At 34.9% G+C, this 27,225-nt stretch overlaps 7 protein-coding genes across 11 annotated transcripts; 3 read left to right on the plus strand and 4 right to left on the minus strand.

The window, feature by feature from the left end:
• The first annotated feature begins 495 nt into the window (after positions 1–495).
• On the plus strand, positions 496–1,713 carry LOC104788502 (metal tolerance protein A1). The gene has a single exon (XM_010514272.3). The coding sequence runs from the start codon at positions 496–498 to the stop codon at positions 1,564–1,566; it is 1,071 nt and encodes a 356-aa protein (XP_010512574.1). The 3' UTR covers positions 1,567–1,713.
• Positions 1,714–2,350: 637 nt separating this feature from the next.
• LOC104788503 (transcription factor bHLH67) lies at positions 2,351–4,628 on the plus strand. Its single transcript, XM_010514273.3, has 4 exons — positions 2,351–2,883; positions 3,223–3,792; positions 3,877–4,227; positions 4,312–4,628. The coding sequence occupies exons 1-4, from the start codon at positions 2,851–2,853 to the stop codon at positions 4,390–4,392; spliced, it is 1,035 nt and encodes a 344-aa protein (XP_010512575.1). The 5' UTR covers positions 2,351–2,850; the 3' UTR covers positions 4,393–4,628.
• A 184-nt stretch (positions 4,629–4,812) lies between these two features.
• LOC104788504 (serine/threonine-protein kinase ATG1a) lies at positions 4,813–8,859 on the minus strand. Of its 2 annotated transcripts, none has more exons than XM_087452263.1 (13): positions 7,850–8,859; positions 7,651–7,768; positions 7,484–7,542; positions 7,324–7,388; positions 7,148–7,228; positions 6,970–7,050; positions 6,772–6,883; positions 6,618–6,672; positions 6,311–6,537; positions 5,906–6,222; positions 5,567–5,828; positions 5,419–5,489; positions 4,813–5,226 (listed from the first exon to the last, which is right to left on the minus strand). In XM_087452263.1, the coding sequence occupies exons 8-13, from the start codon at positions 6,635–6,637 to the stop codon at positions 5,038–5,040; spliced, it is 1,086 nt and encodes a 361-aa protein (XP_087308389.1). In that variant the 5' UTR covers positions 6,638–6,672; positions 6,772–6,883; positions 6,970–7,050; positions 7,148–7,228; positions 7,324–7,388; positions 7,484–7,542; positions 7,651–7,768; positions 7,850–8,859; the 3' UTR covers positions 4,813–5,037. The 2 variants fall into 2 exon arrangements, with proteins under 2 accessions (XP_087308389.1, XP_010512576.1); XM_010514274.3 differs by having other exon boundaries at positions 7,135–7,228.
• A 6,766-nt stretch (positions 8,860–15,625) lies between these two features.
• LOC104788506 (B3 domain-containing transcription factor NGA2) lies at positions 15,626–17,215 on the plus strand. Its single transcript, XM_010514275.2, has one exon. The coding sequence runs from the start codon at positions 16,151–16,153 to the stop codon at positions 17,069–17,071; it is 921 nt and encodes a 306-aa protein (XP_010512577.1). The 5' UTR covers positions 15,626–16,150; the 3' UTR covers positions 17,072–17,215.
• A 2,810-nt stretch (positions 17,216–20,025) lies between these two features.
• Positions 20,026–20,751, minus strand: LOC104788508 (uncharacterized). The gene has a single exon (XM_087451602.1). It carries the CDS (start codon positions 20,602–20,604, stop codon positions 20,245–20,247), a length of 360 nt encoding a protein of 119 aa, XP_087307728.1. The 5' UTR covers positions 20,605–20,751; the 3' UTR covers positions 20,026–20,244.
• Positions 20,752–20,915: 164 nt separating this feature from the next.
• On the minus strand, positions 20,916–23,070 carry OMTF3 (S-adenosyl-L-methionine-dependent methyltransferases superfamily protein). Of its 3 annotated transcripts, XM_087451601.1 has the most exons (10): positions 22,944–23,070; positions 22,543–22,760; positions 22,399–22,443; positions 22,142–22,225; positions 21,928–22,053; positions 21,690–21,757; positions 21,545–21,614; positions 21,389–21,454; positions 21,235–21,312; positions 20,916–21,126 (listed from the first exon to the last, which is right to left on the minus strand). In XM_087451601.1, exons 2-10 carry the CDS (start codon positions 22,633–22,635, stop codon positions 21,085–21,087), a joined length of 672 nt encoding a protein of 223 aa, XP_087307727.1. In that variant the 5' UTR covers positions 22,636–22,760; positions 22,944–23,070; the 3' UTR covers positions 20,916–21,084. The 3 variants fall into 3 exon arrangements, 2 of the variants coding, with proteins under 2 accessions (XP_087307727.1, XP_010512581.1); XR_015558065.1 differs by lacking the exon at positions 22,944–23,070 and having other exon boundaries at positions 21,889–22,053; positions 22,543–22,821; XM_010514279.2 differs by lacking the exon at positions 22,944–23,070 and having other exon boundaries at positions 22,543–22,821.
• On the minus strand, positions 22,859–24,996 carry LOC104788509 (uncharacterized). Of its 2 annotated transcripts, none has more exons than XR_015558066.1 (9): positions 24,609–24,996; positions 24,449–24,502; positions 24,202–24,285; positions 23,978–24,103; positions 23,755–23,826; positions 23,598–23,667; positions 23,460–23,525; positions 23,294–23,371; positions 22,859–23,206 (listed from the first exon to the last, which is right to left on the minus strand). XR_015558066.1 is itself a non-coding variant. In XM_010514277.3 (9 exons), exons 1-9 carry the CDS (start codon positions 24,855–24,857, stop codon positions 23,165–23,167), a joined length of 837 nt encoding a protein of 278 aa, XP_010512579.1. In that variant the 5' UTR covers positions 24,858–24,961; the 3' UTR covers positions 22,859–23,164. The 2 variants fall into 2 exon arrangements, 1 of the variants encoding a protein (XP_010512579.1); XM_010514277.3 differs by having other exon boundaries at positions 23,755–23,822; positions 24,609–24,961.
• Positions 24,997–27,225: the final 2,229 nt, after the last annotated feature.

The following is a 27,225-nucleotide window of genomic DNA, read 5'->3' on the forward strand; positions in this document are numbered from 1 at the left end:
AACAAACAATTTCGTGGCTTTTGTCTCCAGATTCTTTCCACTCTCGATGTGATGATATCAAGAATTGGTCTACATCAGAATCTGATGTCGCTTGGATTTCGTCATTGTTACATTTGGCTTTCACTTAAATATGCATTTTATAATGCTTCTACGCATGATTATGGGTTTGACTCTTTGTTTTGGTGTCAATATGTTGTCATATTCATTAACTTCATGGGGTTTAAATTAACTATAATTAATTATTAGTCTTCTCTGTTCTTCGTATGCTGTAATGTGAAATATTGTTTTGCTCGCATCCTGGTGTAGTTGTGGGATGCATGTCCTTGTTATACTTCTCTGTTTTCCCCAACCTTTAAATATATACTTCATGTTTCAAACTCTAAACCTCAGTCTTGCTTTGTTGTAAGGTAAACAAATCTATATACTGTATTCATAGAATTGCGTATAGTTCATTAATTCTAGCTCTAAAGTTACTTTTTTTTTCTAATGCTGCAGATGGACTCAAGAAGAAGTAAAGTCTGTGGTGAAACAGCTTGTGGGTTTTCAACTTCTCCAAGTGATGCTAAGGAACGAGCTGTTTCGATGCGAAAGCTCTGTTGCGTTGCGGTGTTAGGTCTCTTGTTCATGAGCATAGAAGTTGTTGGTGGCATTAAGGCTAATAGTTTGGCTATACTAACAGATGCAGCTCATTTGCTCACTGATGTTGGTGCTTTTGCCATCTCTATGCTCTCCTTATGGGCTTCTTCTTGGGAAGCGAATCCACGACAGAGTTACGGCTTCTTCAGGATTGAGATTTTGGGTGCTCTTGTCTCAATCCAGCTCATTTGGTTACTCACTGGGGTTTTGGTCTATGAAGCCGTGACTAGACTCGTTCAAGAGACTAATGATGATGTTGATGGTTTCTTTATGGTTCTCGTTGCTTCTTTTGGTTTCGTTGTAAACATCATAATGATTTTTGTGCTTGGACATGATCATGGCCATGGTCATAGTCATACTCATGATCATGGTCATACTCATACTCATGTGCATGGCCATAGTCATGATCATAGTCATAGTCATAGTCATGGTCATGGTCATGGTCATGGTGATGGGGGAAAAGCTGAGCTATTACTGGAGAAATCAAAGAAAGGGAGGAACATTAATGTGCAAGGGGCTTATCTTCATGTTCTTGGGGATTTAATCCAGAGCATTGGGGTGATGATTGGAGGGGGTCTGATTTGGTATGAACCTAAATGGAAAGTAATTGACTTGATCTGCACGTTAGTCTTTTCGGCTATTGTTTTAGGGACGACCATTAAGATGATTCGAAGCATACTTGAGGTTTTAATGGAGAGCACACCGAGAGAGATCGATGCGAAGCTACTCGAAAAGGGATTGATGCAAATTGAAGAAGTGGTTGGTGTTCATGAGCTGCATATTTGGGCAATTACGGTTGGAAAAGCTCTGGTTTCTTGTCATGTCAGGATTAGACCAGAAGCTGATGATGATATGGTTCTTAACAAAGTGATCGATTACATATGGAAAGAGTTCCATATCAGTCACGTTACGATACAAATCGAGCGTTAAAACAACAAAAGGGGTTCATTTCTCTGGTTTCCTGTCATTTTCATGATCGAAGTTCAATCTTTTTTCGCTTTCTCGTGTGCTATCCCATTACATTGTTGTGACATATGCCATTGTTTTTTTGTTTATGAATAAGTTTCTTTTTGTCCTGTCTTAAAAAAAGTAATTAAAAGGACAACTTTGTTTGAGATTAGGGATTTGTGTTAGAATCAGAATCTGTAGGGTTTATATTATCTTTGATAATATAATAACCTACCAAAAAAAGAGTGGGGCATCTCTGTCCTGAGAGCAAGTAACCATAGCTCGTGTGTGACTGTTAACAACCATATCCGATCCAGTACACAATTGATAACAAATGATCCAAACTTTCTTTGGAGTTTTAATTTGTTGATAAGGTTTCTAAGGTCTTCGTTAAGTATGCAAAGGCCGAATGTTTTGTTTCTTTGTTCAAGTTTTGTGAGACCGGGTATGGAGTTACCTGTTTGGAGTGAGATTGTAGACATACTGGGACATTTCATAGGACAAACACTGTTTAATGCCGTAGCAGCCAAGGCATTTTAATAGATAAGACTTTTATTGTTTAATATCTTTAGAGTCAACCTTATAATGTAATCAAGCTATTAGATATGTATTGGTTGCATTTGCAAAGTAAAAGACAAAACTATCACAGTTTGGAAACCTCTACATCTATTAAAACGCTCTTAATTGGTGTAAATCATTAGAACATGATGGATGCATGCAGCATCGTTTCCGTATAAAGTTTAGCTTTTTTGAGCCTTGAAGAAAAAGGAATGGTGTGTGGTGGTGTAATGTATGATATGCTATGGGAATAGTGAAGAAAGAATGATTGAGACATCATGAGAAAGATGACACAAACCCAAAGGAAGCTCTCTTACCCATGACATGTCTCTTTTTACCTTCTTCTTCTGTGTAAATTTAGAATTGTCCCCACAAAGTCTGTCTCCACTTCAAGACAAAACTGCCTCCACCAATAATCTCTTCTTTGCTCTGCTCAGCCTCACCAACTCTTACAGTACCCAAAATACATCTATTTTCTTACCTCTCTGTTATTTTTTACAGCTCCTCTGTTTCCCACTCTATTCAATAGGTTACTAAAGGACTCACTGTTCTATATAAAGCTAACAGTTACAATTCCAGAAAAGCTCAGAATCAGAAAATAGTACCTGAGTTTCCTCTTCTGCCTCTTTGGTGATTCTTAGCATTTATTATCACTCACTCGTTCGTCCTGTGCTCATTACATTACATAACAAACAAGAGCTCTCAAAAATGGAGAGGTTTCAAGGACACATCAACCCCTGTGTATGTATCTTTTGCTCAATTTAGAAAGCTTTTTTACTCTCTTTCTTCAATCTTCTCTCTTCCCTTGAATCATTTTTTCTATACTCAGAGACATAGACTTGCATTTACTCATTCCAACTTAGTCCAGATACTGCATTTAATGCTTTTTTTTGTTTGTTCTTTAGAAAACAATAACAATTCTGCAATCATTTTTGTTTCCCCTAAAACATTCCATTTTCCCTTCTACTTTTGTTTATCACTGTCCTAACCCACACCAAGTCTCAAACAAACCCACAGTAGAGCTAAATTACACTTCTTTTTCATTCATATGCGCCCCTCATTCCCCGGTGTCTCTTGCAGTTTTCGGATGTGAGAAGCCTAGAAGTTCAAGGATTTGCAGAGGCTCAAAGCATTGCCATTAAAGAAGAGGAAGAAAGCTTACAAGATACAGTTCCATTCCTACAGATGCTGCAAAGTGAAGACCCCTCATCGTTTTTTACAATCAAAGAGCCAAACTTTCTAACGCTATTGTCGTCTCTTCAAACCGTCAAAGAGCCTTGGGAACTCGAACACTATCCGGAGTTTCATTCACCCGTTCGCTTCCCGATTTCAGCATCATCCATGGAAGGAACCAGTCAAGCTTTGTCAAGCCAAGAACTTTTCTTAAGCCAAGCAAACATGACACTCCCTTCTTCTACATCATCACCACTCACTGCAAATTCAAGACGAAAGCGCAAAACCAACAACTTGCTCCCACAAGAAATGACTCGAGAAAAGAGAAAGAGGAGGAAGACCAAACCAAGTAAAAACATTGAAGAGATTGAGAATCAAAGAATAAACCACATTGCTGTTGAACGAAACCGACGGCGTCAAATGAACGAACATATCAGCTCCCTCCGTGCCCTTCTCCCACCTTCCTACATCCAACGAGTAAATAACACAAAATACCAAAAAAAAGTTTCAACCTTTAATCGTCAAAAACAATATCACAAAAGACTTAATTTGTCATTGCAGGGAGACCAAGCGTCTATAGTAGGAGGAGCTATAAACTACGTGAAGGTCCTCGAGCAAATCATACAATCGCTTGAAACGCAAAAGAGAAACAGTGAGGGAAACGCGAGTAATCATCATCTATCAGGCATTTCGTCGAACGAGTTGTGGACGACTCGAAAAGATCAAAGTTGCATCCCCAAAGTCGAAGCTACAGTGATACAAAACCACGTCAGCTTAAAAGTTGAATGTCTGAAGAAACAAGGACAACTTCTTAAAGGAATCGTTTCACTCGAAAAGCTTAGACTCACTGTTCTTCATCTCAATATCGCATCTTCGTCTCACTCCTCTGTTTCTTATTCCTTCCAACTCAAGGTAACCATTTCTTTTATTTACTTTGATTAACCCAAATCGAAAAATCCTATCTTTAATATGAAAAATTCGATTTTGTTGGAACAGATGGAGGATGAGTGCGAGTTAGAATCGGCCGACGAGATTACGGCGGCGGTGCATCAGAATTTCGATATTCCGATGATTTGATTTAAACACATAAAATTCCAAAAAAAGAAGATAAAACAGCTAACAAAATTGTAGTATCTTTTTTTATCATTTAAAAAAGAATAAAAAGTTCGTTTTTTTTTTTGTTCTTTCGTTTTCTGACTGACGGAATTAAATTCTGTGTTGGCCGCATATTACTTGGACTCTTCGATCATGATTTTGTGATGAGATTTGGGTCCTATTTGCTTGACCTTATTATTATATGATAATTTCATCAATTATGGTTTTGACTTTTGTCTCTATTTTAAGGGTTGACTTGACACGATCATTGTCAATAATAGTATCCTATAGTCTCTATAGTTATGAGCCTAACTAAATCCCATACAGTTCAATTAGGCTTAAACGAACGCATCAAGGTAGAAACAGAATTGGCACTCTAGTCTTGGCACCAACAAGTTTGCATTTGTTTTTGGTATTTTAAGCTGTATTATTGATATTTGGCACTATACAATGGGGGGGGGAGGCAAATACTTTTTTGGTCACAGCATCATCAAATATAGAGTAAGTAACCGTTTTGAAATTTTCAAGGGAAAACAAGGGGAACCCAAATTGTTATTATAGATTTGTTGACTTATGCGAGAGCCACCAAAGTTTTTGTTATGTACAAATGCCCGCGGCCGAGTTTCGCTAAAGATGCGACCGACGATGCTGCAAGTTAGAGATGTAGTAGAGAATCCTCTTCTTGTCGTCAGGGGTTAATGAGAAAGGAGGGTTTAGAGATAGGGTCACTGCTTCCTCGATTATAAAGGAGAGTAGAAGAATTGCTTTCTTGTATAATGTTGCTGCACTTTCTTTGTTACTCAAATACTCTTCAGCCTGAAAAAAAACAAACCAACATGGATCAACACACAAAAGTATCATCAGTTCAGAATTTTTGAGACAAAAGGTGGAAGCTTTTCACAAAAGTTTCTCAGACTTTAGAACAGAATGGCTTTTAAAGTCAAAAAGGTGTCATTTTTTCACAAAAGCTTCAGACTTCAGAACTAAATGTTCATCTTTAATACTTACCCCACCACTCTTGCCGTATGCTAGAGCCCTCTCGTATATTGTTTCCATGGCGTCAGGCATATGAGTGGCAGCTGCAATGAAGCGAAGGAGATGCCTTCAAGTAATAGCAAAGAAAGTATAACAGAGAATCGGTTGGTTAGGTACTAACCACTTGTTTCGTTTAGTTGTTTTGATGTATTCTCGGCTTGGTTAAAAGCTGTAACAAACTCTTGTGTCACCCAAGTTTTAGCTGGTGTAGGTGAATTTAAATCTGGAATTGAAGTCTCAGGAGCTGTGGTTGTATCTGGGTTCACTCTGTTCTCTCCTCCAACGGATAACATCCAAGAATCGCATATCTCTAAGGCTTTTCGCCAGACAGCTAAAACGACAAGAGTAACAGCAAAAGATTCCTTTACCTGTCCTGTGTTGCCCTGTATGCAACGGTGTTATAGAAGCTCTAGTAATGTTAGAATCATTTAAGACACGAGAATTTAGAAGTTCTAGTTACCATCTCGCGAGCTAGTTCTGTAAGCACTTGTGCATAGTGATGCAAAACTTGGAGCTTAGTCGGAGGATGGACAATTGTTAAGCGTTGAACCTCTGTTAACAGATATGATCCACTTGCTGGTCGTGGAACAGACACATCCGATAATGGTCTCTGTGCTTCAAGTGAACTCGATGTAACTTTTTCATTCCTGTGTAAGAAATTAGGTAACCCGGAATCTTGCAATGATGTGTCGAAACAATCTGATGAACCTTCCAGAGAGGCAGAAGGACGGTTTACAAGAACATACTCTCTCTCTATGAGCTCAAGTGAGTCTACAACTGCACGAAAGACAAAAGCAAGATGATTCTGAGTGATATGAACTTATAGAAAGCAACAAAGATCAGACACAACATGCGAATAACAAACCTCCAAATTGGTTTGATGAGCATTGTCCTTCAGTGTCTTTTCTAGTCTTCTCAAAAGAGAGATGTGGCATTAAAATTTGAGAATTTGAGGCACTAGAGGAACTCCCATGTCTGTATACATTCTCTGCACTTGATTTGAAACGGTTTGTACTAATCGGTTGTGCGGAGGGCAAAGATGATTTCCCCGTAGAGGTAGTAGTATCAGAACGCTCAACATCTGGCACTTGTCTAACAACATTTGGTATGACAGATTAAGCAGAGAAAGTTTAAAGCTTTTTGACAATTTGGTCAAAATTTCGAGACATTACCTTGGCTCTCGAAGGAACATGTGAGTAAAGAACTCTCGGAATGTCAAGCGTTCAACTGCAGTCAAAAGACCAGATTTTTCCAAGTAAACTTTGAGTTGTGACTTGATTGATAAAAAAGAAAAAAGTAGACAAAAAGAGAATCCTATAACCATACTTGGGTTTCGGCGGAGAAGGCTTCTGCACAGATCAACACAATCTGGATGAATCTCATTTAAAGCATCTTTAGGAAATTTCAACTCAGTGTCTCTCACAATATTATGAAAAAGCTGTAAAGATCAGACACCAAAGAATAGTTAAAGTTCACTATAAGTTCACATTACGAGACAATTCAATCGATTTAGGCTAACCAAACCTGGATGTGATTATTTCCATCAAAAGGTGGTTTCCCAGTAACAAGTTGAAACAAAATTGCACCGGCACTCCATAGATCAGCCTGAAACATCCATGACACAAGAAAATAATGAGAAGAAACAAAAAAAAAATTATCAAATTGTGGAAGTTTCTTCACTTTCCTTACCTTAGCATCATACTTTTGGTTCCGGATAATTTCTGGAGCCATATACAATGGAGAACCACAAAATGTCTCAGCCATGCTCTCTGGTGTTAAAGACCTACCAAAATAAAAAAAAAACAACATACCAAAATGGTGAATATATCACCAAACTAACACCTTTTTATTTTCTGAGACATAAAATCTAAATCTTACCTTGCAAAACCAAAATCTCCTATCTTTAGGAGCGGAGTTACTTCCTTGGAAGATAAAAGTAAATTCTGAAAGAAGAACAGAACACAATGATTAAATTACTCTGTTTTTTACAAAATCCAATCATCAAACTACGATATAAGAGAGAGTTTATAAGTTAAACCTGAGGCTTTAAATCACGGTGAATAAAATGCTTCTCTTGAAGTACTTGTAACCCTAAAGCTACAATAACACACAACACAAGAAACAGAGATTCAAACATCAATAAAACAAAAACAATTCCAAATTACACAAACATGAAAAAAAAAAGCAGATAACTTTTTGTTTTACCCAATTGCCTCATAAAATGTTTAGCAACAGCTTCAGGTACTTTCCCATGACGATTGATGTAACCAGCAAGATCACCTCCACTACAATACTCCAACACAAGAAAGATCCTATCTCCAGTCTACACAAAAATACAACAATCTCACAATTATAATCCCCAGATGATTGATTCAGTCTTACACTAGAGAGATCAGGATCAAACCTCGATAGCTTCGTAGAATCGGATGATGTTAGGATGATCGATAGTACTAAGGATCGAAATCTCTTTAAGAAGGTTATCTCTAACTTTAGGGCTAAGAAGTTTCTTATCAATCTCTTTGACGGCGACTTCTAAACCAGAAGATCGATGCTTCGCTAACCAAACCACAGCGAATGAACCGGACCCAATTCTTGGGCCAAGTTCGTAGTCACCCACAAGTCGCGCCGCCGACTCCATCCCCCGGTGGGTTTTGAATTGACCCGTTTAGACTTCCGGATCCTTACTTGAATCAACCTCCATTGTTTCTATTACTACTAAACCCTCTCGGAAACCAAAACAGTGGGCAACGAAAGAAAAAAAAAAACAGAGAAAAATCGAAACTTTGTTTTTTTTTGCTTTTCCGGATTAAAGAACAGCGGAACTGTTTTTGTTTAACGAGAGAGATAGAGAGAGACGATGTGAGATTTTTTTTTTATATACAGTAAAGCAATCAACTTTATTTTCTCTTTTTTTTTGTTACTTTTTTTTTTTTATGTGTTTGTGTGTATAGAGAAGATTGAGATTTGTTGGGTTTAGCTTATGAGAGTTTCTTACTTGTAGTCCAGAAGAAACCTTTTGAAATTGACGTCTTGAATACCAAAAAATTCCACAAAGAAAAACAATACGTAGGGAAATATCTCAGAATATTACCTTTTTTTTTTTTTTTAATATATCCTTACCTTATAAAATTTGTTTTCAAAATATGATATCTAGCAAAACTATAGCTTTAACATAACAAAATTTCTATTGATAAACTTTTAAGTTAGTTACTTTTAGTTTCAACAAAATATGGTTCTTTTTTTTTTTGTGACTTATTTTTGTTAGTTTTGATCATTTATATGAACATGTTAGAGATTCTATGAATATCTCTTTAGAACATTTCAAGATTCTATGGACTTCTCATTTTATAAATTTTAATTGTTGAATGTGTCATCAGAGTCCAAGATAATCTTTATCTTTACATCAGTATTGTCAAAAAATTGTAGTAACAATATTGATATTTATAATTTTTAAGGATATGCTATGGAAATTATTTAAAATGAGGCTCTGATTGGGAGAGACTTTTAAGACTTTAAAATTAATTTAAAGTTTTAAAAGCCAAAATTTTACCAATCATACTTTTACTGCTTTATTATTTTTAAAAGTCTTAAAAGTCTAACTGCCCACTTTTTTAGTTTGTATGTACAAAATTTTAAAGTTACAAATATGAGACTTTTTTTGCTGTAAAAAATAAATAATAATAAAACTGTTGTTATTTTTCTCTTTCTTATTATTCATGATGATTAAAACATTCATTTTCAATCTATGTATAATTTATCACAAATATATTATAATTCATTAAAAATAGATTTTTTATTTCTGTTATTTTGAGATCCATTTTTCATAATTATTTTTGCATCAAAAACAATTATAACACATAATCAATTATATCATATCTTTATATTTTTTAATTTGTTAAAAATATTTATCTATTCATTTTTGTATTTTTATTTTTTAAATAAAATTTATTATGTTGCCACATAAATTTATTTTTAGCATAATTTATATTTATGAAAACATACAATAAAAACAACAGCCATTAAAGTTTTAACAGTTAAAATTTCTATAGCAAAAGTCTCTACAACAAAGTCATTACAGTCAAAGCATCTATAGCCACAAGTAACAGCCGTTACCAATCAGGGCCTGAATATATATATCGCTAATGACTATTTCAAGATGATCTTTGGTATGGTACGGTGATAATCTGACAAAACTGATAATTAAACAAATGCGTTTGTATATTGCCACATCACCTTTGACCTGGCACAATCAATGTCAATGGGACCAGCTCTAATTTTGTCATTAAAATAATAATTATCACGTTAACGTGTGTGCTACTTGGGTACGTAACCCAACCATAAGAATAGCCCATTAGGCCCAACTTTGTTTGGAAACCACGGTAGAGTTATTATATATCAACCCGCTGTAGAAGAAGAGGGCGAGACTAAACGGAGACATTTACATAACAATCTAATGGGCTTTATGTTCACCCATATTAATTGGGCCAATGAAACAATCTCATTTTTTTATTTTTTTTAAAGTTGATTGTACCAAAATGTGGGGTGAGGTTGCTCCTCTACTCTAATTACGCTTAAAGAGAAATAATAATAATTAAGTGAATGTAAAGGGTAATAAAGAAATAAAATTTGCAGTGTTGTGTTGTGTTGGTGGAAGAAGGGAAAGCGACTAAACTTGAGAAACAAAGATATATCAGATTTGTGAAGGGGGACAATGGAGTCTCTCTTAGATCTTTATCTGTCGTCTTTATTTGGTTGGACCACCTTCACCTTCCTCTTCGTTACAATCTTTCATATATACCCTAATTAAATCTTTCATATCAAAACTTTTATATTAACTAATATCCAAAAAGATTACAATCCATGATCAAATGGATTTTGTAGTAGTGAATTTGCGAGTGGCAAGTGATGTGAGCTAGCTGTGTTTTGTAGATTCATGAATCTCCAACTTGAAACCAATGTTGACAATCAATGTGTGTATGTTAGGTGACTTCTTAATTCAAATGACAATTTTCGAACAAAATGTGTTTTATTTACGATCTATAACATGGTAAACTGCAATGACTTGGTTTTAGCAAACAAACAAATGCGTTTGTAGAAGGCTTAATTGAAGTAATAATGTCTTTATAAAATAATGCGAATTTTGTCCCGATCCAACTCTACGCTACATACTGGCATCCCTTATGTTATATGCCATGTGCATGTAAGTGTTAACTGTTAACTATGCAAGCAGTCAAATAATACATGAATGTGTTATGTGTATATATAGCTAGCTAGATGCTGGGATCATGAGCAGCTGACTTTTGCAGTTATTGCAGAGTGTATCAAAAGTAGTGTATGTATATGTAAGAAGAGAACAGTAGATGTGAAGATCATAACACGTGTTATATACTTATATATATATATATATATGTTTTTATATAATGTTAATTGCAGTTATATGAAACCAATAATAATAATAATCAAAATAATAATAAAGACATATCCAATTTTTCATACAAACCGTACCCCACCTTCATATATATTGCATCTACAGTATATATATTTCTAATTCCATCTTTTTTTTCTTTGTTCTTTCTTACTATATTTTATTCTAAGGCCATATCAATTAATAACACCCTATCACCAAATGTACCCCCTTTTTAAACTGCATAAATGGCCATCGTGTGTGTGCGAACCCTTAAGGTTGAGAGATGAAACCATCGATTTAATTATGTCATAAATTGTTCTTTTTGTTACTATTGTTCAATACATGTCTTAAATTGCTATAAATTGTCTTGATTTCCATCTAATAATATAGTTTGTACTTGTTCATCTCGAAACGAATAGTTTCACTAATTAAATATCTGGTTGGGTCTAACAGATCATTGTAAACTCTTTCCCTTCAATTTGGACAACGAACCTCGAAGTCATCTTTTAATTTAATATTTGGTTAGAAAAAAAAAGATAATAGTCTTATTCATTGGGTTATATATTCTTTTCAATATAGTATAAGATTCCTACATATAAAAAATTGACTAGGTTAGTCGATTTGTTCTCAGATATACAATATTCTTGACAGTCATAACTGAAATGATATAATAATTGTTCAAAACGTATAAAGCCTTTGCTATCAGAATAAAAGCAATTCGGAATTAGATGCCAAAGGTAAGATTTTATAATCGATATACATATACTACATGAGACTTTCCAAGAGACCCATGCTATATATATGTAATGTTTAAAATTAATTAATTTAAGTTATCTATTTAATTTAATAAATAGATGAAAGGGTTGGCTAGGGATAGAGAAAGAGAGTCCTAGACCCTGGGGGGCGCAAATGACAGTTGGAAAATGTTGTCGCCATTATCGCACCATCCATCCTCCAATTTTGTTATTATTATTATTACTATTAAATAAAAATGGTCCGCCTTTTTTTTAATTTTATTTCACCACTACCCTCTTTGATCGCGACTTATCGTATCCATATACAATCAAAAGATTTTGTTATTTTGCTTTTGCTTTCCCTCTCCCATAATATGGTCGCGGTAGTATATAACATATGATACTAGATTTGATTAACACGGATGTACATTACATGTCGCTTCGGTCCAAAATATCCAACACTAGCTAGCTACATTTGATTACTTAAAATAAAATAAAATGAGAAACCCTAATTTATTTACCTTCAACATAATGTATGGAACTATATATGATGAATCCGGCCCCCACATGCACAATTCTATCGTTCAAAAATAAATTGTAATCACCGATGATAGTATACGTATAGAGAAAGTTAGAAATCAATATCTTCGAAAATTATTCCTTTCTTGGTACGAATCCTAATTTATTAGCTAGTTCTTTCTTATCTTCCTTCGATTTACAAACATGTAGACACTAATATACTATATAAGATCAGTAAAAGACTTCTTATAATAGAAATTTTGAAATGAGGGAGAAACTCTAGTGGGATACAAAATAAATAGGGTTAGTTAGTAGTAATGGTGTAGGTGGGATGAAGGTAATATATAAAAAGAGCAAGTAGACATTAAAAAGAGGGTCAAGTGCAATGCAAAGCTAATTGGGTTTACTCTATTGTTAAGTAGTGGTCCTTACCCTAAACTCTTCTTTTAATACCCCTAGCTCACATATCTCCACACATACTCATACCTCCACCATTACTATCCACCTTCTTTTTTTTTTTTTTTTGTTCAACACTCTCCATCTTCTTTTCTTTTTATTTTTCTAATTAAGCCGCACGATTTCAGATATTTCCGAGCTGTACAATAGTTTTTGGGTTGAGTATCACATCGGTTTTTTTTTTTTTTTTTAACAAGTAAGTGAAATAACTCTCCTTCTAAAGCATATATACCATCGTATATACTTCGTTAATTGTTTTCTCATATGAAACGAATGTATTGAACAACAAGAGAATAGCTGAAGGGGAAAAAAAAAGAAAACTAAAGCGGATTCTCTAATTTCTACTTTGCATTATGATATAAATTGTTTATCAATATGATATCGTCTTCTCCATAAATGATAAGCCCGCATCATAGTGTATCTATCTATATGGCAAAGTGTTTTTGCATCTGAGGGTGCAATTTCAAATTCAAAACTAGAATGAAAAGGATGATTTATAGAATAATTATAAAAATATACAATATAGCTATATATTTGTTGTGCCTAATAGATAGGTCCTGTGGCTACAAGGGTATATGCTTTGAAAAGGGCGACGACGCTACGACGTCCTCTTCCTAAATTCTAACATTCATATATATATTTTTCACCGTTTTCAGAAATCAGAAATAATTTTGTTTTATTCGTCATTATTAATTTGCAGAGAAACACTAAAAAGAAATCCCACTGGCCAGCCAGATAGAGTAAATAAATATTTGGACCGATCAATTGTTGTGAATTAATAATATCTTATTTTGGGGAGTTAATATATATATCATGTAATTCCAAACAAGTATATATACCTATCAAACTAGTATATATCTTATAAATTAATAAGTATAAATTGGTGATATATACTTTAAGTCTCTAATGAAGAACCATCAAACCAAAAAAAGAACAGGTTATCGCCTGAAACTTTTGTGACCACTCAATTATGTAATGTGTGACTGTGTGAGATGAGAGTTTGGACCACCTTGATCAATGTTCTTTCATGAGTTTCACCTACTCTTCAATATTTTTTTGAAAAGAAAACATTTAACCTTTGTTTAAATCAAGCCTTAATTTAGACTTGCTTAACATTGATTATTCTCCCTTAATTAAGCCGAAATTAGCCATGGAGACATGAATGATGCTTTGTCTCTCTCTCAGGACCACTCACCATTGTACGTAAATAACGATAAGATTTAACATGAATTTACGTGAAACTTTAACAAGTTTACAGTTTTTATTTGAAGGCGTCAGTGTAAACCACGTGTCTTGTTCTAGAACAATATCTGTATTATGTAGTAATGGGTTACGTGATGTCGGTCTAAATAATGAGCTGTACACAAAACTAAATTTGTATCATCGGTTTTCGTTAGGTTTTGAAAAATAATACTAGAAAGCTTTCTACTATACTACTATAATTTTTCATCCCTCTGTAACTCTAGATACTCTGGTCGGTCCACGAGAACTACACTATAATTTTTTATATTTCACGTGATATGATAAATAAAGATTAAAGCATGATTTATGTTAACGTGTAAATCCTTCTCTCAGATTGCAGCTTCGTAATAATAAATTTCTATCTCATGCAAAATGTGTATTCCTTTTGTATGATTATGTAAATAATATTTCTTCAGTTTTCAGCTTCTTGATAATATAAACTCAAACATTTCATAAAAGTAAGGCAACATAATTACTATAATTAACAATAACGAAATTGCAAGTGAAACTAAAAGCATGAGAAATTCATAGTAATTGGGGGGAAAAAAAAGGAAAAGAAGAAATTAGCCCACCATTTCACAATCGCGAATGGTGATGAATCGCTTTCATCTAGTTTTAAAAGTTCGAGGAGACAGAAGACAATTCTCCGTAATACTTAGACCTTATCTATTAGGCACAACAAATATATAGAAAGAAATTAAAAAAAAAAAAAAAAAAAAAACGGAATCTAGCTAGGTCCGTAATTGTAATCATGGTTCCCAAAAGAGATGGGTATGAGTTTAAGTCGTCAGGTCCTAACTTTTCTCTTATAGTAAACTTGTTAGGTTCAAACTTGAGAGCCATTGTATATCATCACATAGTATAATGCGTATACATTTATAAGAACGAACGTACATTTTTTTGTCAACTTCTTACTATACACATGTATACATGATTTTTTTTTACCATTCTAGGTATCTGCAATTAACCTAAAATTTAACAGTTCCTTGTAAATATATATGAATTCGATTCCTGACTTGGATTCATGTGGCAAATCGTCTGTTCACTCTAACAAACCACTAGATCCTACCCTACTGGTTTACAAATGAGATTTTTTTTTTTTTTTTTTTCACTTATTTGTTTGCAGTTAAAATATAATGTGACTGTGAATATTTGATTTTTTAAAAAAAGAGTGAGGGTAAACAAATAAAAAGTCAACAGTAAAGACGAAAACTATAAAACGACATGTCATCTTGTCCTTTGTAAAAGCAGATTGAGGCAACCCATCCCAAAGCAAAAAAAAAAAGCCTTACCACAGACCTCAATAATTAGCATTTATTATTAACTGTACATAAAAATCCAATAGTCTTCTGTTAATTGTCAACCCAAACAACTGTAACATCTTTCTCATGTACAAATTTTATGACACCTTATTACTATATATTTATCATTTATTATTCAATCTGATCTTGTGAGTATTGCCATTTCGGTCATTTTCTCAGTTCAAATATTATTTAGGCTACTAATTATATATAATTAGTAGTTAGAGCCAAAAAGATCAATCACGGTACACATAATTTGTGTTTCTCTATATTTTTTTTCACTGCATATATATAGATATATGACTATGACTAATGGAACTGGTTGGGTAGTCATAAACAAAAAATCTCTCTTACATTTTCGAGAATGGTATAATACGAATAGAGATATTTGTTTGTAAATCAAAACATTATACGAAAAAAAGAAAAAGGCCAAATAAATGTAAATGAATATGTCCATATGGAGAAAAATTGAAACGAGGATGGTAGTAAAAGGACAAGAAGAAGCTCACATGAACAGAACCAGATTGTTCATGGGTCCCCCCCTTCCTTCTCACCTCCCTCCCTCTCTCTCTTCTCTCGACCCATATCTCTCTATCAATCTTATATTACATGAGCTCTCTCTCTCTCTCTCTTTCTCTTCTCTCTTCTCTTTCCTTCCTTGTTCTTGAGAGATTGTTCCTAGCTAACTTGCTTTTCCTTTCTTGGAATTGAAGTGCTTCTTTTGCACCATAAACAGTAGAAAGAGAAAGCTTCAAAGCAAGATAGATCAAAGAGAATCGTGCTATTCAGTGAAGTTAGGCCAAAAAAAAAAAAAACCCCACTTGCCATTTTTGTATAATTAGGTCAATCTCATCCACCACCATACTCAATTCTCTTCCTTCTTTTTTTTCTTTCTCGATTCTCAATTTTAGGGTTTTATCTCTTTCTCTCTATCTTTATCTTCTTCTACCAAAAGATTGGAGTTCTTTCAAATTACTCTCAGATCGTATGGTGAAGAAGTGGAAATCTTGAAAAGATCCAAGATCGATTCCGCAAGAAACAAGAAGATGATGATGAATCAAGAAGAAGAGAAACCTATTAATGAAGAAGCTTCTTCATCGATGGAGAGAGAACACATGTTCGACAAAGTAGTAACACCAAGCGACGTAGGTAAACTAAACCGACTCGTGATCCCGAAGCAACACGCGGAGAGATACTTCCCTTTAGACAACTCAACATCAAACGACAGCAACAAAGGGTTGCTTCTTAACTTCGAGGATCGAAGCGGAAACTCGTGGAGGTTTCGTTACTCTTACTGGAACAGCAGTCAAAGCTATGTCATGACTAAAGGTTGGAGCCGTTTCGTCAAAGACAAGAAGCTTGACGCTGGAGACATCGTTTCTTTCCAAAGAGACTCCGGTAATAAAGACAAGCTTTACATCGATTGGAGGAGACGACCTAAGATTCCTGATCATCATCAAGCTTCTTATCATCATCAGTTCGCCGGAGCTATGTTCCCTAGGTTTTACACTTTCCCTCATCATCCTCAGATGCCGGCAAATTACGAAACTCACAACCTTTATCATCGATTCCATCAACGAGATCTAGGAATTGGTTACTATGTGAGGTCAATGGAGAGAAGTAATCCAACGGCTGTGATTGAATCTGTGCCTGTGATGATGCAAAGGAGAGCACAAGTGGCTTCGAGAGGAGAGAAGAGGTTAAGGCTGTTTGGTGTAGACATGGAGTGCGGAGGCGGTGGCGGCGGTGGAGGAAGTGTGAATAGTACGGAGGAAGAGTCCTCATCTTCTGGTGGTAGTATTCCACGTGGCGGCGTTTCTATGGTTGGTGCTGGTTCTCTCCTTCAGTTGAGGTTAGTGAGCAGTGATGATGAGTCTTTAGTAGCAATGGAAGCTGCAAGTCTTGAGGATCATCACTTCTTTACAAAGAAAGGGAAATCTTCTTTGTCTTTTGATTTGGATACATGATGATTATGAGACTAATTAATCACTACTTTAATACATATATATATATATATATGATAATATATACATAAATTATATATATGACACAAATATATGTCTTTCAAGATATTATTATCAAAGAAATTACATGTTTTTCAAGATTCGAAATTTGGTTCTTACAAAGTTAATTAGCCTATTTATTTGATTATGATTTGATCAGTCTCTTATTTAGCTTTGGTTTGGTCGGTGTTATACAGAACAGAACTTTGGATAGCTAGGGATCAGTGTAAAACTTAAAAAACCATGTCCCTCTAGTCAGAAACTAATCAGAAGATATGGGCTGTCTTATATAAAAAGTGAAAATGTGTATATAAAACATATATATATATTGTAATTGCAGAATTGTGTATATAATGATATTAAATGGTTATCAAATTTTCATTTACTTTCTTTAGTTTTATTTAGTTGATATATATGGCTGCTGTCTTGTTACTGTTACTGCTGCATTTTCATTTTCTGAAGCTGTTGCTGTTGCTTAATTAGTCAAGCAGATTTTGCAGCTTGCAGGAGATGGGCAGAGACAAAATTGGATATCTTTTTATTTTTTATATCTGTTTTTTTTTTTAAATTTAAAAAAGAAGAGCTTTTTTCATCTAGGTAAGATTGAAAAGGTATGATCTGTTTTCACAGACATTGCTGATGCATTAACTGTTGCTTGCAGAAGTAAATGAATTTATTTTAAATTTATTTTCTCAGTTAACAAACTCGTTTCTTGTCTGGGACCATTGCACAATTCACACACATATATATACAGGCAGAGATTGTTAATGTTAGGTCTTGTTCGGTGTGACTATGCGTATGACTAATTCTTGTAGGTGCTTTTCAGTGGTGATCACACGAGTTTTAATTAAAGATGAAATTAACTCAAGTACTAATTATACATTATTGTGATGATAGTTATAGATTATATAGACGAGTTGATTTGATTATATCCTATATATAGTGTATATGTGTGTATACATGTTCTTGTTTTTAATTATTTGTGCATAGATATAGTCACAAACATCAACAAGTTATAATTAATATATCGTGCATTATATATCTACAGGGCTTTAGCTATATCTAGTTGAAGATGAGTTAAAAAGATACTATTTTGATAGGTGTAGTAGATTTGTTGAGCCTTAGTGTAATATTAGAATGTCACAATAAAATTAAAATTTGGAAGTTTACCAATGATAAAGAGAATTAATAAAAACTATATATAGCCTCTTTGAAGGGTTGAAATAAATTTAGGTATTTCAACAGTTTTTGTCTATTATAAGTTTTTAGCAAACTGAGAAGTGAGCCTATATATGTGACCATGAACACATGCGATGCAAGGATCAGCTATAGTATGGTACATAAATACTTTGTTCTAACATCTTATCTTAATTATAAGTATGCCAAAGACGTTCTTTAATTTATGTATCTAGCTATATATATATATATATATATATATATATATGTGTATGTGTATGTATGTATACGAATTGCTATTTTTGTGAGGAATCTTAACTTGCAAAACGGATAGAAATCTATAGATTTATAACATTTGTGGTTCGTTAAACTAAGCAAAAAGCAGGAGCATGTCAGCTAAAGTCATTAACCTATACATACCATAGCTGTGAAAAGAGGCCATCGAAATCAGCGAGGGCTATGTACCTATAGATTACATAATGTAATCATATAATTGCCTATATATGTGAAGAGCATATGAGATATTAGGACTGAGCTACGAATAATGATAATGATTTATCATGAGGAACGTATCCCCCCCAAAAACAAACAAAAAAACAAATAAAAGAGAAATCAAATCGATTTAATTAAAATGTTAGTAGTTTTTTAGCATCCTACTTTGGAGAGCAAACATAGGCAAAAAAAAAATTTCCTTAAATCCAATATTTTGTCTCCATGGAAAAAAAATCACCAAAAATAAATATTTGGTCAAAAAACGGTAAAAATATTTAAATCCTTTAAATTAAATCCCTAACATAATGTATTTAGCCATCAAGTCTCTCTAGTTATCTTATTAGACGTTTAGAAGCCATTTTAATCAGACCCGTTCGTCAACAGTAACTCTTGTTTAGCCATGCTAATGATCTAGCTAGACATGGTGTGTTGTTGACGTTGATCAAGCCACCGTCTTGTTGTATTAACCGGCCATCCCTTCCACCACCTCATTCGAGCATCGTCAAAACTATTGGGCATTTTCGTGTACCTTATTGGGCATTTTTGTGTTACCAAATTCATACAGTGACATATAAATTTATGATTGCTTTTGTTTTTATATGAAAACGTAAATAATTATTGTCCCGAGTGGTACTTACTTAATCAAAACTAAAATTCGAAATTCGAGTATCCAAGATCAAGACTTTAGTTTAAAATTTCCATACCACCATCTCAATCTCCTGATTAAATTCTCGTAATGACACGTTCAGAACGTTGTAAAATCATGAGATTTCACTATAATTGCTCGGATGCATTAACGTTGATAGAGGGTGGGACACAGTTAAACACCAGTGAACTACAAACCAATTTGGGACAAATGACTTTCCAAAACCACAAACCACAAACTTCGATTCACTAATTAGTTACTACGTTTTAGATTACATACCCGGTTAGGAGTCAATTTACTAGTGCGAAAGGGGAGCTAAGCAACTAATCAAAACAACTGTAAGAAAAGCCTTTAATCAAAACCGATGGTTTGAAGCATCTGGTTGGAGGAGAAGGAAAGTATTTACATCTGTGTAGCTACTCTTCTAAGTTGAACAATCATGCCTAAAACTTGAAACCTTTATATGCTCAACCTCTCTGGAGAAGAAGGTCTCAAACCAATACTTACTACCAAACGAAGAAGATATCTAAAGTAAACACTCATCCTCTAAAGGAAACCAAAATGAACTTCGATAGGTGATGAAACTAAGTATTAAGCCTCTGTCTGATCAAATCTTGATATAATGAATTTGAAACAGAATCAATTACATATTTATATAGCACATAAAGCAAAACAAAACACAACTTTACACAGACAAAACTCAGGACGTGTGATCTCTATCTCAAAGCACATATGCTCTTTGTAAAGTGATGACTAAAAAAAGCTACAAAAGAAATAAGATCAATTCGCATTCCCTAACTCCGACATTAACTCTCAAGAAAGATCAGAAGACACCAACGAGAAGAGAGAGGCCGAGCAAGAAAAGCCAAACAATATGAATCAATAACAAAGCTTGCCCTGGAACAGAAGCACTTCCAGCATTACCTGTATCACAAGCTCCTGTTTTGACTACACGGGCGCCGTGACAAGCTGCATCAAGACAACCGCACCAGTACGTTACTCCATCGGCTCCACATACAGGATCCGCCCGGAAACAGTTAATTGGACATCCACCCGGATCAGAACCACCGGGGCATACACCGCCGCCGCCGCCGGATTTATCTGGGAAATCATCAGCGGCTTGTAACCCGATCAAGCAGAAAGCTAATAAAAGGAAAGGAATGCTCATTGATAACGAAGGCATCACGATCGAATTTCTTAAACCCAGAAATCTAAACCTCCAGAAGAACCCTAGAGATTCGTTTCGTGGTGAAAGGAGTTGAAATTTCTGATTCGAATGATTGAAACCCTAATTTCATGAGATTTGGGGATTTTTCTCAAGAGAGTTTGCGTAACCGTGTTGTTTTGAATTGGTGGTACAGCCAGCTGGTCCGCCCACCGAATAAAGCAAATTATAGAGACTACGCGCAGTTTTTTTTTAAATCAGTAAAACATCATGTCGTTTATTTCAACGATAGCGAAGGAGAAACACTTCTAAATAAGAACACATTCAGGTACTGAAGTTACATATTAAAAACCTGAAACTTTAAACTAAACATACAAAAAGAACAATAATATACAGTATCACGGCTTCATTAATCCTTTTTTTTTATGCTTGAAGACTTTTTCTTTAGGATCAGGTTCACTGCGAGGTGCGAGCCGAGTGGTTTTTCATGGATAGTTATTATCTCTTGCGACATATCGTCATGCCATCTCCAATTGAAACCTGATGCGCAAAAAGAAAGATGGACAAAAATAGCTTGGAAGAGCTTCTTGTGTTAACTAGGAGTCTAGGAGCACAAAAGTGGTAGATTCCAGAAAACAAACAACTCACCATACTAATGCTTACACGTTTATCATCCATTAACTTTTTGTTGAAATTCCTAATGTTGATGGTCCTCGCCTCATCCACCTAATGAATTCATCACTGAGAAATTATGGTCTTGTGGAGAAGCTTTTGGAGCATGATTGTTTTTTAAGATACATACCATAGGATCTGCAACCCATCCATGCCAAAGAACATTATCAATTACAATGACTCCACCAACCCTGACCTGCGTCAGTAGAGAGATAAGTAACCGTTAAAGCTAACTTGACCCCTATGGATAGAAGACTAGCATTACGATCTTGGTCTTACGACTTACGAGTCTAAGTAGCAATTCAAAGTACTCCTGATACATCGCTTTATCAGCATCAAGAAATGCAAAATCATAGCTGCAAATAAGAAATGCTGAAATGAGTTCAATCATTACCATCGCCAATTATATGAAAGAGGCTTACTGTATTTACCTGGACTCTTCACCGTTCTGAATCATTGACATCAAAGATTCTGCTGCAAGACCATGTTTGACAGTGACCTGATCAGTAGAGTAAACAAATTGACGAGTCAACCAGTTGCTCGTAATGAGATCAACAAGAGGCGGTATATATAGTGAGAAACTATTTACAAGAATGGCCAAGACTTAAACAGCTCGTAGAGTCGTAGTACCTCTTAGCAATAACTGAATAAGATATCTTTTGGTCTCACCTTGTGAGAGACTCCAGCAAGGTCGTAGTACCTCTTAGCAACTTCAAGAGAGTTGGAATCCTTATCACAGGCAACAAGACGCCCTGATTCTGGTAGAACCAACGCCACAGCCAAGGATGAATATCCCTGTTTGGAAACAAGAGCTCGTTATCATTGTCATAACAGTAAACATAACAATGCTCAGGAAACTCAAAAAAAAAAAAAGAGTAAGCACCGTGTAAACTCCAACTTCAATACATCTTTCTGCTCCAAGAATTTCTACTAGCATCGCAAGCAACTGCGCTTGATCAGGCGACACCTACAGCCAAAATCATATGTAAATTACTCATAAAGTAAGTTAGGCTTGGTGGTGGTGACAAGAACAGAAACAGTATTTACAATCTTGTTCACTTCACTAAACCAAGGAAAGCTAATCCAAATTTTCAAACAACTAGCAAAAACAAGAGCTCATCAACAAGGTGAAAGTATAACCTGAATTTGACTAATGGCGGTCTCTTCCCGAAGTTGCCTCAAGATCTAAAACATAAACCAAATCAAAAGTGAAGTCACTGTAAATCTGAATAAGTGAAAGACGAAAAAAAAAAAAAACAAAAGCAGAGGAAACGAGTAACATACCTCATGCTCGCGGACGTTGTTGAGGACGTAGTCGTAAAGGCGAGGAGTGAGACTGATAACCATTTTGTTACCGTACTTGTCGTCTTCCGCCATAACTAAAGGAATCGCCTCCGTCGGGCAGTTTCCGACGACGGAGCCCGTTGGCAGGTTAAGTCGAGTATCGGGAGCTCTGAGATGAGAACCCCCGGGGCAGACGTCATCCGCAGCTAGTAATAAGCCTATCAAGCAGAACACCAACAAAAGGAAAGGAGTAGTCAGACTCAGTGACAACGACGGCATGGCGTGAAATCGATCGATTTGTTTGATTACAGTGCAGTGCCTATCCAAAATTCTTATAAGCAATTATTGAGAATTGGTGTGGAGTTGCTTTTTAAAAAGTTGACAATTAAAACCATTATTACAGCTTGGTTTGTTAAATACAAAGCTACAGCCTTAAAACTGTCTCCCAATTGCCCTTGATCACTTCTGGATGAGTCTTCTCAGTATTCGTGAGAATGGTTTCCAGAACAAAAGAACTGTGTCCCTATCCTGAAATATATTTTGGCTTCACCGATCCTTTCATGTTTACAGACTTCTCTCTGGGATAAGGTTGACTGTGACTCAAGTGGGTTCTTACTGATGATTATCTCTTGCGGCATATCGTCATGCCATCGCCAATTGGTACCTAATGCGCAAAGAAAGGTGAAAAACTGAAGAGCTCGTTGTGTTTGGACTTGGGAGCAAAAAGCGATAGAATCAAGAAAAAACTCACCATACTGATGCTTATACGTTTATCATCCATTAACTTTTTGTTGAAATTCCTAATGCTGATGGTCTTCGCATCATTCACCTGTTGATTTATGCGATATGTAATTATGATCTTTCTTCTCATTCGAGAATCTTTTAGAGCATGATTGTGTTTGTGTAAGATTGCATACCATAGGATCCGAAACTCGTCCATGCCAAAGAACATTATCCATCACAATGACTCCACCAACTCTGACCTGCGTCAGCAGAGATAATCGCTAAAGCTAACTTGGCCACTATGGAAAAGAGACTAGTATTAGTCATCTTACAAGTTGAAGAAGCAATTCAAAGTAGTCTTGATACATCCTCTTATCAGCATCGACAAATGCAAAATCATAGCTGCAAGCAATTAAAGCTGAAACTTAGGCAATCGTTTTAAATAGAGCCACCTTCAACGTTACAATGAAAGACGCTTACTGTATATACCTGGATCCTTCACCATTCTGAATCATGGATTTCAATGATTCAGCTGCAAGACCATCTTTCACATTAACCTGACTAGAGTTAACAAATCAAAGAATTATACAGTTGTTTGTAATGTTCTTGCGGGCTGACGTTGTGATAAGATTAAAGCAGTAACAAAACAGCAAACGAGACAGTAATCTTTCATGCCATATGAAAGCATGACAGGGATATATTTCGGCCTCACCTTGTGAGAGACACCAGCAAGGTCGTAGTACTTCTTAGCAACTTCAAGAGAGTTCGAATCTCTATCACAGGCAACAAGACACCCTGATTCTGGTAGAACTAACGCCACAGCCAATGAAGAATACCCCTGTCAAAAACCACAAGCTCAACATAAATCTCACAAGGGACGAAACTGAGCCAAAGTAACAATGCTCAGGAAACTCATAGGAATAAAAGATTAAACACCGTGTAAACTCCAACTTCAATACATCTTTCGGCTCCAAGAATCTGTACAAGCATTGCAAGCAACTGCGCTTGATCCGGCGACACCTACAGCCAAAATCAAATGCAATTTACTACAAAATCAGCTTAATAGTGTCAAGAACAAAAACAATATAGTCCATTCTTGTTAGAAGCTACTTCAAATTCCAAACAAATAGCATAAACTAGAGCTGAATCCAGAAGAAGAACCCTAATCCAGTGAAATTGTTACCTGCATTTGACTACCTCGCATTTTGGAAGTCTCTTCCCGGAGTTGCTTCAAAATCTAAAACTCAACCAATCAAGACACCAGATAACAAGTTTAAGCTCTCTACATATATGAGAAACGGAAGACGATAAACCAAAGCAGAGGAATGAGTTTTTACACACACCTTAGGCTCGCGTACGTTGGAGAGGACATAGTCGTAAAGGCGAGGAGTGAGAGAGATGACCTGTTTGTTACCGTACTTGTCGTCGTCCGCCACAACAACAAAAGGATTCGCCACCGTCGAGCAGTTCCCGATTAACCGGCGGCTGAATTTCAAATTCCTGACGACGGAGACGGTTGGCCGGTTAAGTAAAGTATCGGCCATTCTACATACCGAAATCGAACAGCGATTCAGAGCTAAACCGGTCGACATTTTCTGCTTCCCCCCACACCCAAAACGTAACGGAAAACGAGAAATCTATCTGCGTCTGCTCCAATCAACCGGGTCGGGTCAAAACGATGTTCAAACGGGTCGATGGTATATTGAAAAGATAAAATAATTTTACTAAATTAGGAGAATTTGCATATGAACCCCTTAGAATTTAAAATATTTCACAGGTGGAGTGTGAACTGTTGTTTTTAATCAAATAACCCTTGTATTTTGGGAAACAAACTAATAAAACCCCTCTATTTCTTCTCTAATTTGGAATTTGGATAATGTTCTCATTTGTCGTGAGAGATTAGATAAGATTACCTGTGGTAGAGAGATCTTCCAAATCGTAGGAGATAAACAAATAGATAATTTAACTGGTTCATAAGACAAATATTTAAATAATACTGATTGCTCGAATCTTCATTTGATCACAGGTTTAATTTGTTAATGATCTACATGACTAGATTGACACTTTGTTAATGACTAAACTAGATTAACTAGAGGACAAAGACAAAAAAAGCTTTGTGAACCACATATTGAAGTCCACGAGAATCGCATTTGAAATTAAAACAATCAATCAATTCGATGTGACCTGACAGGTTTCAATTATTTAAACATGTTCTATATGTCATACACACTTAAGTTGTTGACATGTTCTCTTTAAATGTATTATTAAAAGATACTACTACTGCGCCAGAAAATAATAATAATAATAATGTTATATAACGACATTTGGGTAAAATACTACTATTTCCTAGCTAGCTATGCTATATACAATTATACATGTTTTTAATTGAACTAATTTATTAGTTTTATAATCTTTTACTATTATTGTTGTAACTCTTTTAAATATAAACAAAACCGATCAGTTTAGTTCAATTTTTATGTGATATTATGACGATTGTTGGAACTAATAAAAGAAGTTACAAATTTGCTTTTTTTTTAGCACGGTGCGATCAATGATAATGAGTATATTCTTTTAGTTACTACTACAGTGACATCTCATTTTCTTTTACATTTGTTACCACACGTCTCTATTAGTCGAAACCTTATTGGAATGTCCCTTGTCAACTGTGTTGTTGTTGTTAACTTATTTAATAAATGACCGAAGAGTAAAATAAACAATTTCCTTAGACCGTGTTTAATGCGCGTGTCGTCTTTGTTTATTATTCTTACCAATATTTTTGTTTTTTTGTTTTTTCTTTTTTTTCTTGTTAAAACTCTTACCAATAAACTGATAAAGTATACTAGTATGTGAATTCGTGAAAATCGTCATCTAACAACATGTGTGAACCATTTAAAAAAAAATAAAAACTAGAACAAAGCGACGAATCCGATCGTGTTTAACTGACGACGCGTAAAATGAGTCGTCCGGCTGGCAGGCCATATATAAAAAAAAAATATATATATAAGGGATATGTGTGACCTGTCACTTTATATATAGTCAATATCAATGGATTTAGTGTACTTGGTCAAATTATATTTGAGCATGTATATATGAATTACGAATGATATGGTTATGTATTCATTAAGGATATACTACACCACGTACATTTGTATATATTTTTGACATCCATTATCAATACTCAATAGGTTTCGAATGGAACCACGCGGTTGTGTAGCGTTTGCAAGTTTCATTTTGCAATGCGCTAGTATATTTTGGTTTAGTATTCCATCTTCGAAGGGATCCTTATCAGTATACTTGGAAGGTATAAACCGTGTAACCATAGATAAACATTGAAAGATATTTTGTTTATAGATAGATATACTACTATTTATAGATTTCAATTTATAGATGATGTTAGCAATTTTGTTTCCACAAACTCAAGTCATGTGGATCGGATAGATATGTTTTTGTCACGTTCGATTTATGTTGGTTGTATGTGAAAATGGCAACATCACCAAATTCATCGTATTCATTTTTTTTTTTGGTGAAAATACTTAATAATCTTTTAAAATCACTTAAACTTGTCGACAATCTAATTTAAAAAATATTTAATAAATATGGTTCATATATATAATATATAGGTCACAGGACACTAACATGATAAATGTTCAAAACTCGATTAGTGCTAACAAGGATTAAAACTTCTCAATTTATATTAAACCACAATATTATCATTTATAGATAATAAAATAGGAATATTAAATTGTGTCTTCTAAATAAATGTAAGTTTCATGAATGAATATATCCACGTTACAGAAAATAAATATCTTCGCAGGATTGGAAATAATCAGACAACAATTTTAGGAAAAAGACACGCCTTTCACGTTTGTGTGTGACGCAAAGACCCACAACTCATTTACTGACCAATCGAAAATTTGTTTCCTTTCTTATTATTCTTCTTCTTATTCGGAGGCTACTTTA

This window comes from Camelina sativa, chromosome 5 (genome assembly GCF_030686135.1).
Source record: "Camelina sativa cultivar CO46 ecotype springtype chromosome 5, ASM3068613v1".
In the NCBI taxonomy this organism is placed as follows: Eukaryota; Viridiplantae; Streptophyta; class Magnoliopsida; order Brassicales; family Brassicaceae; genus Camelina; species Camelina sativa.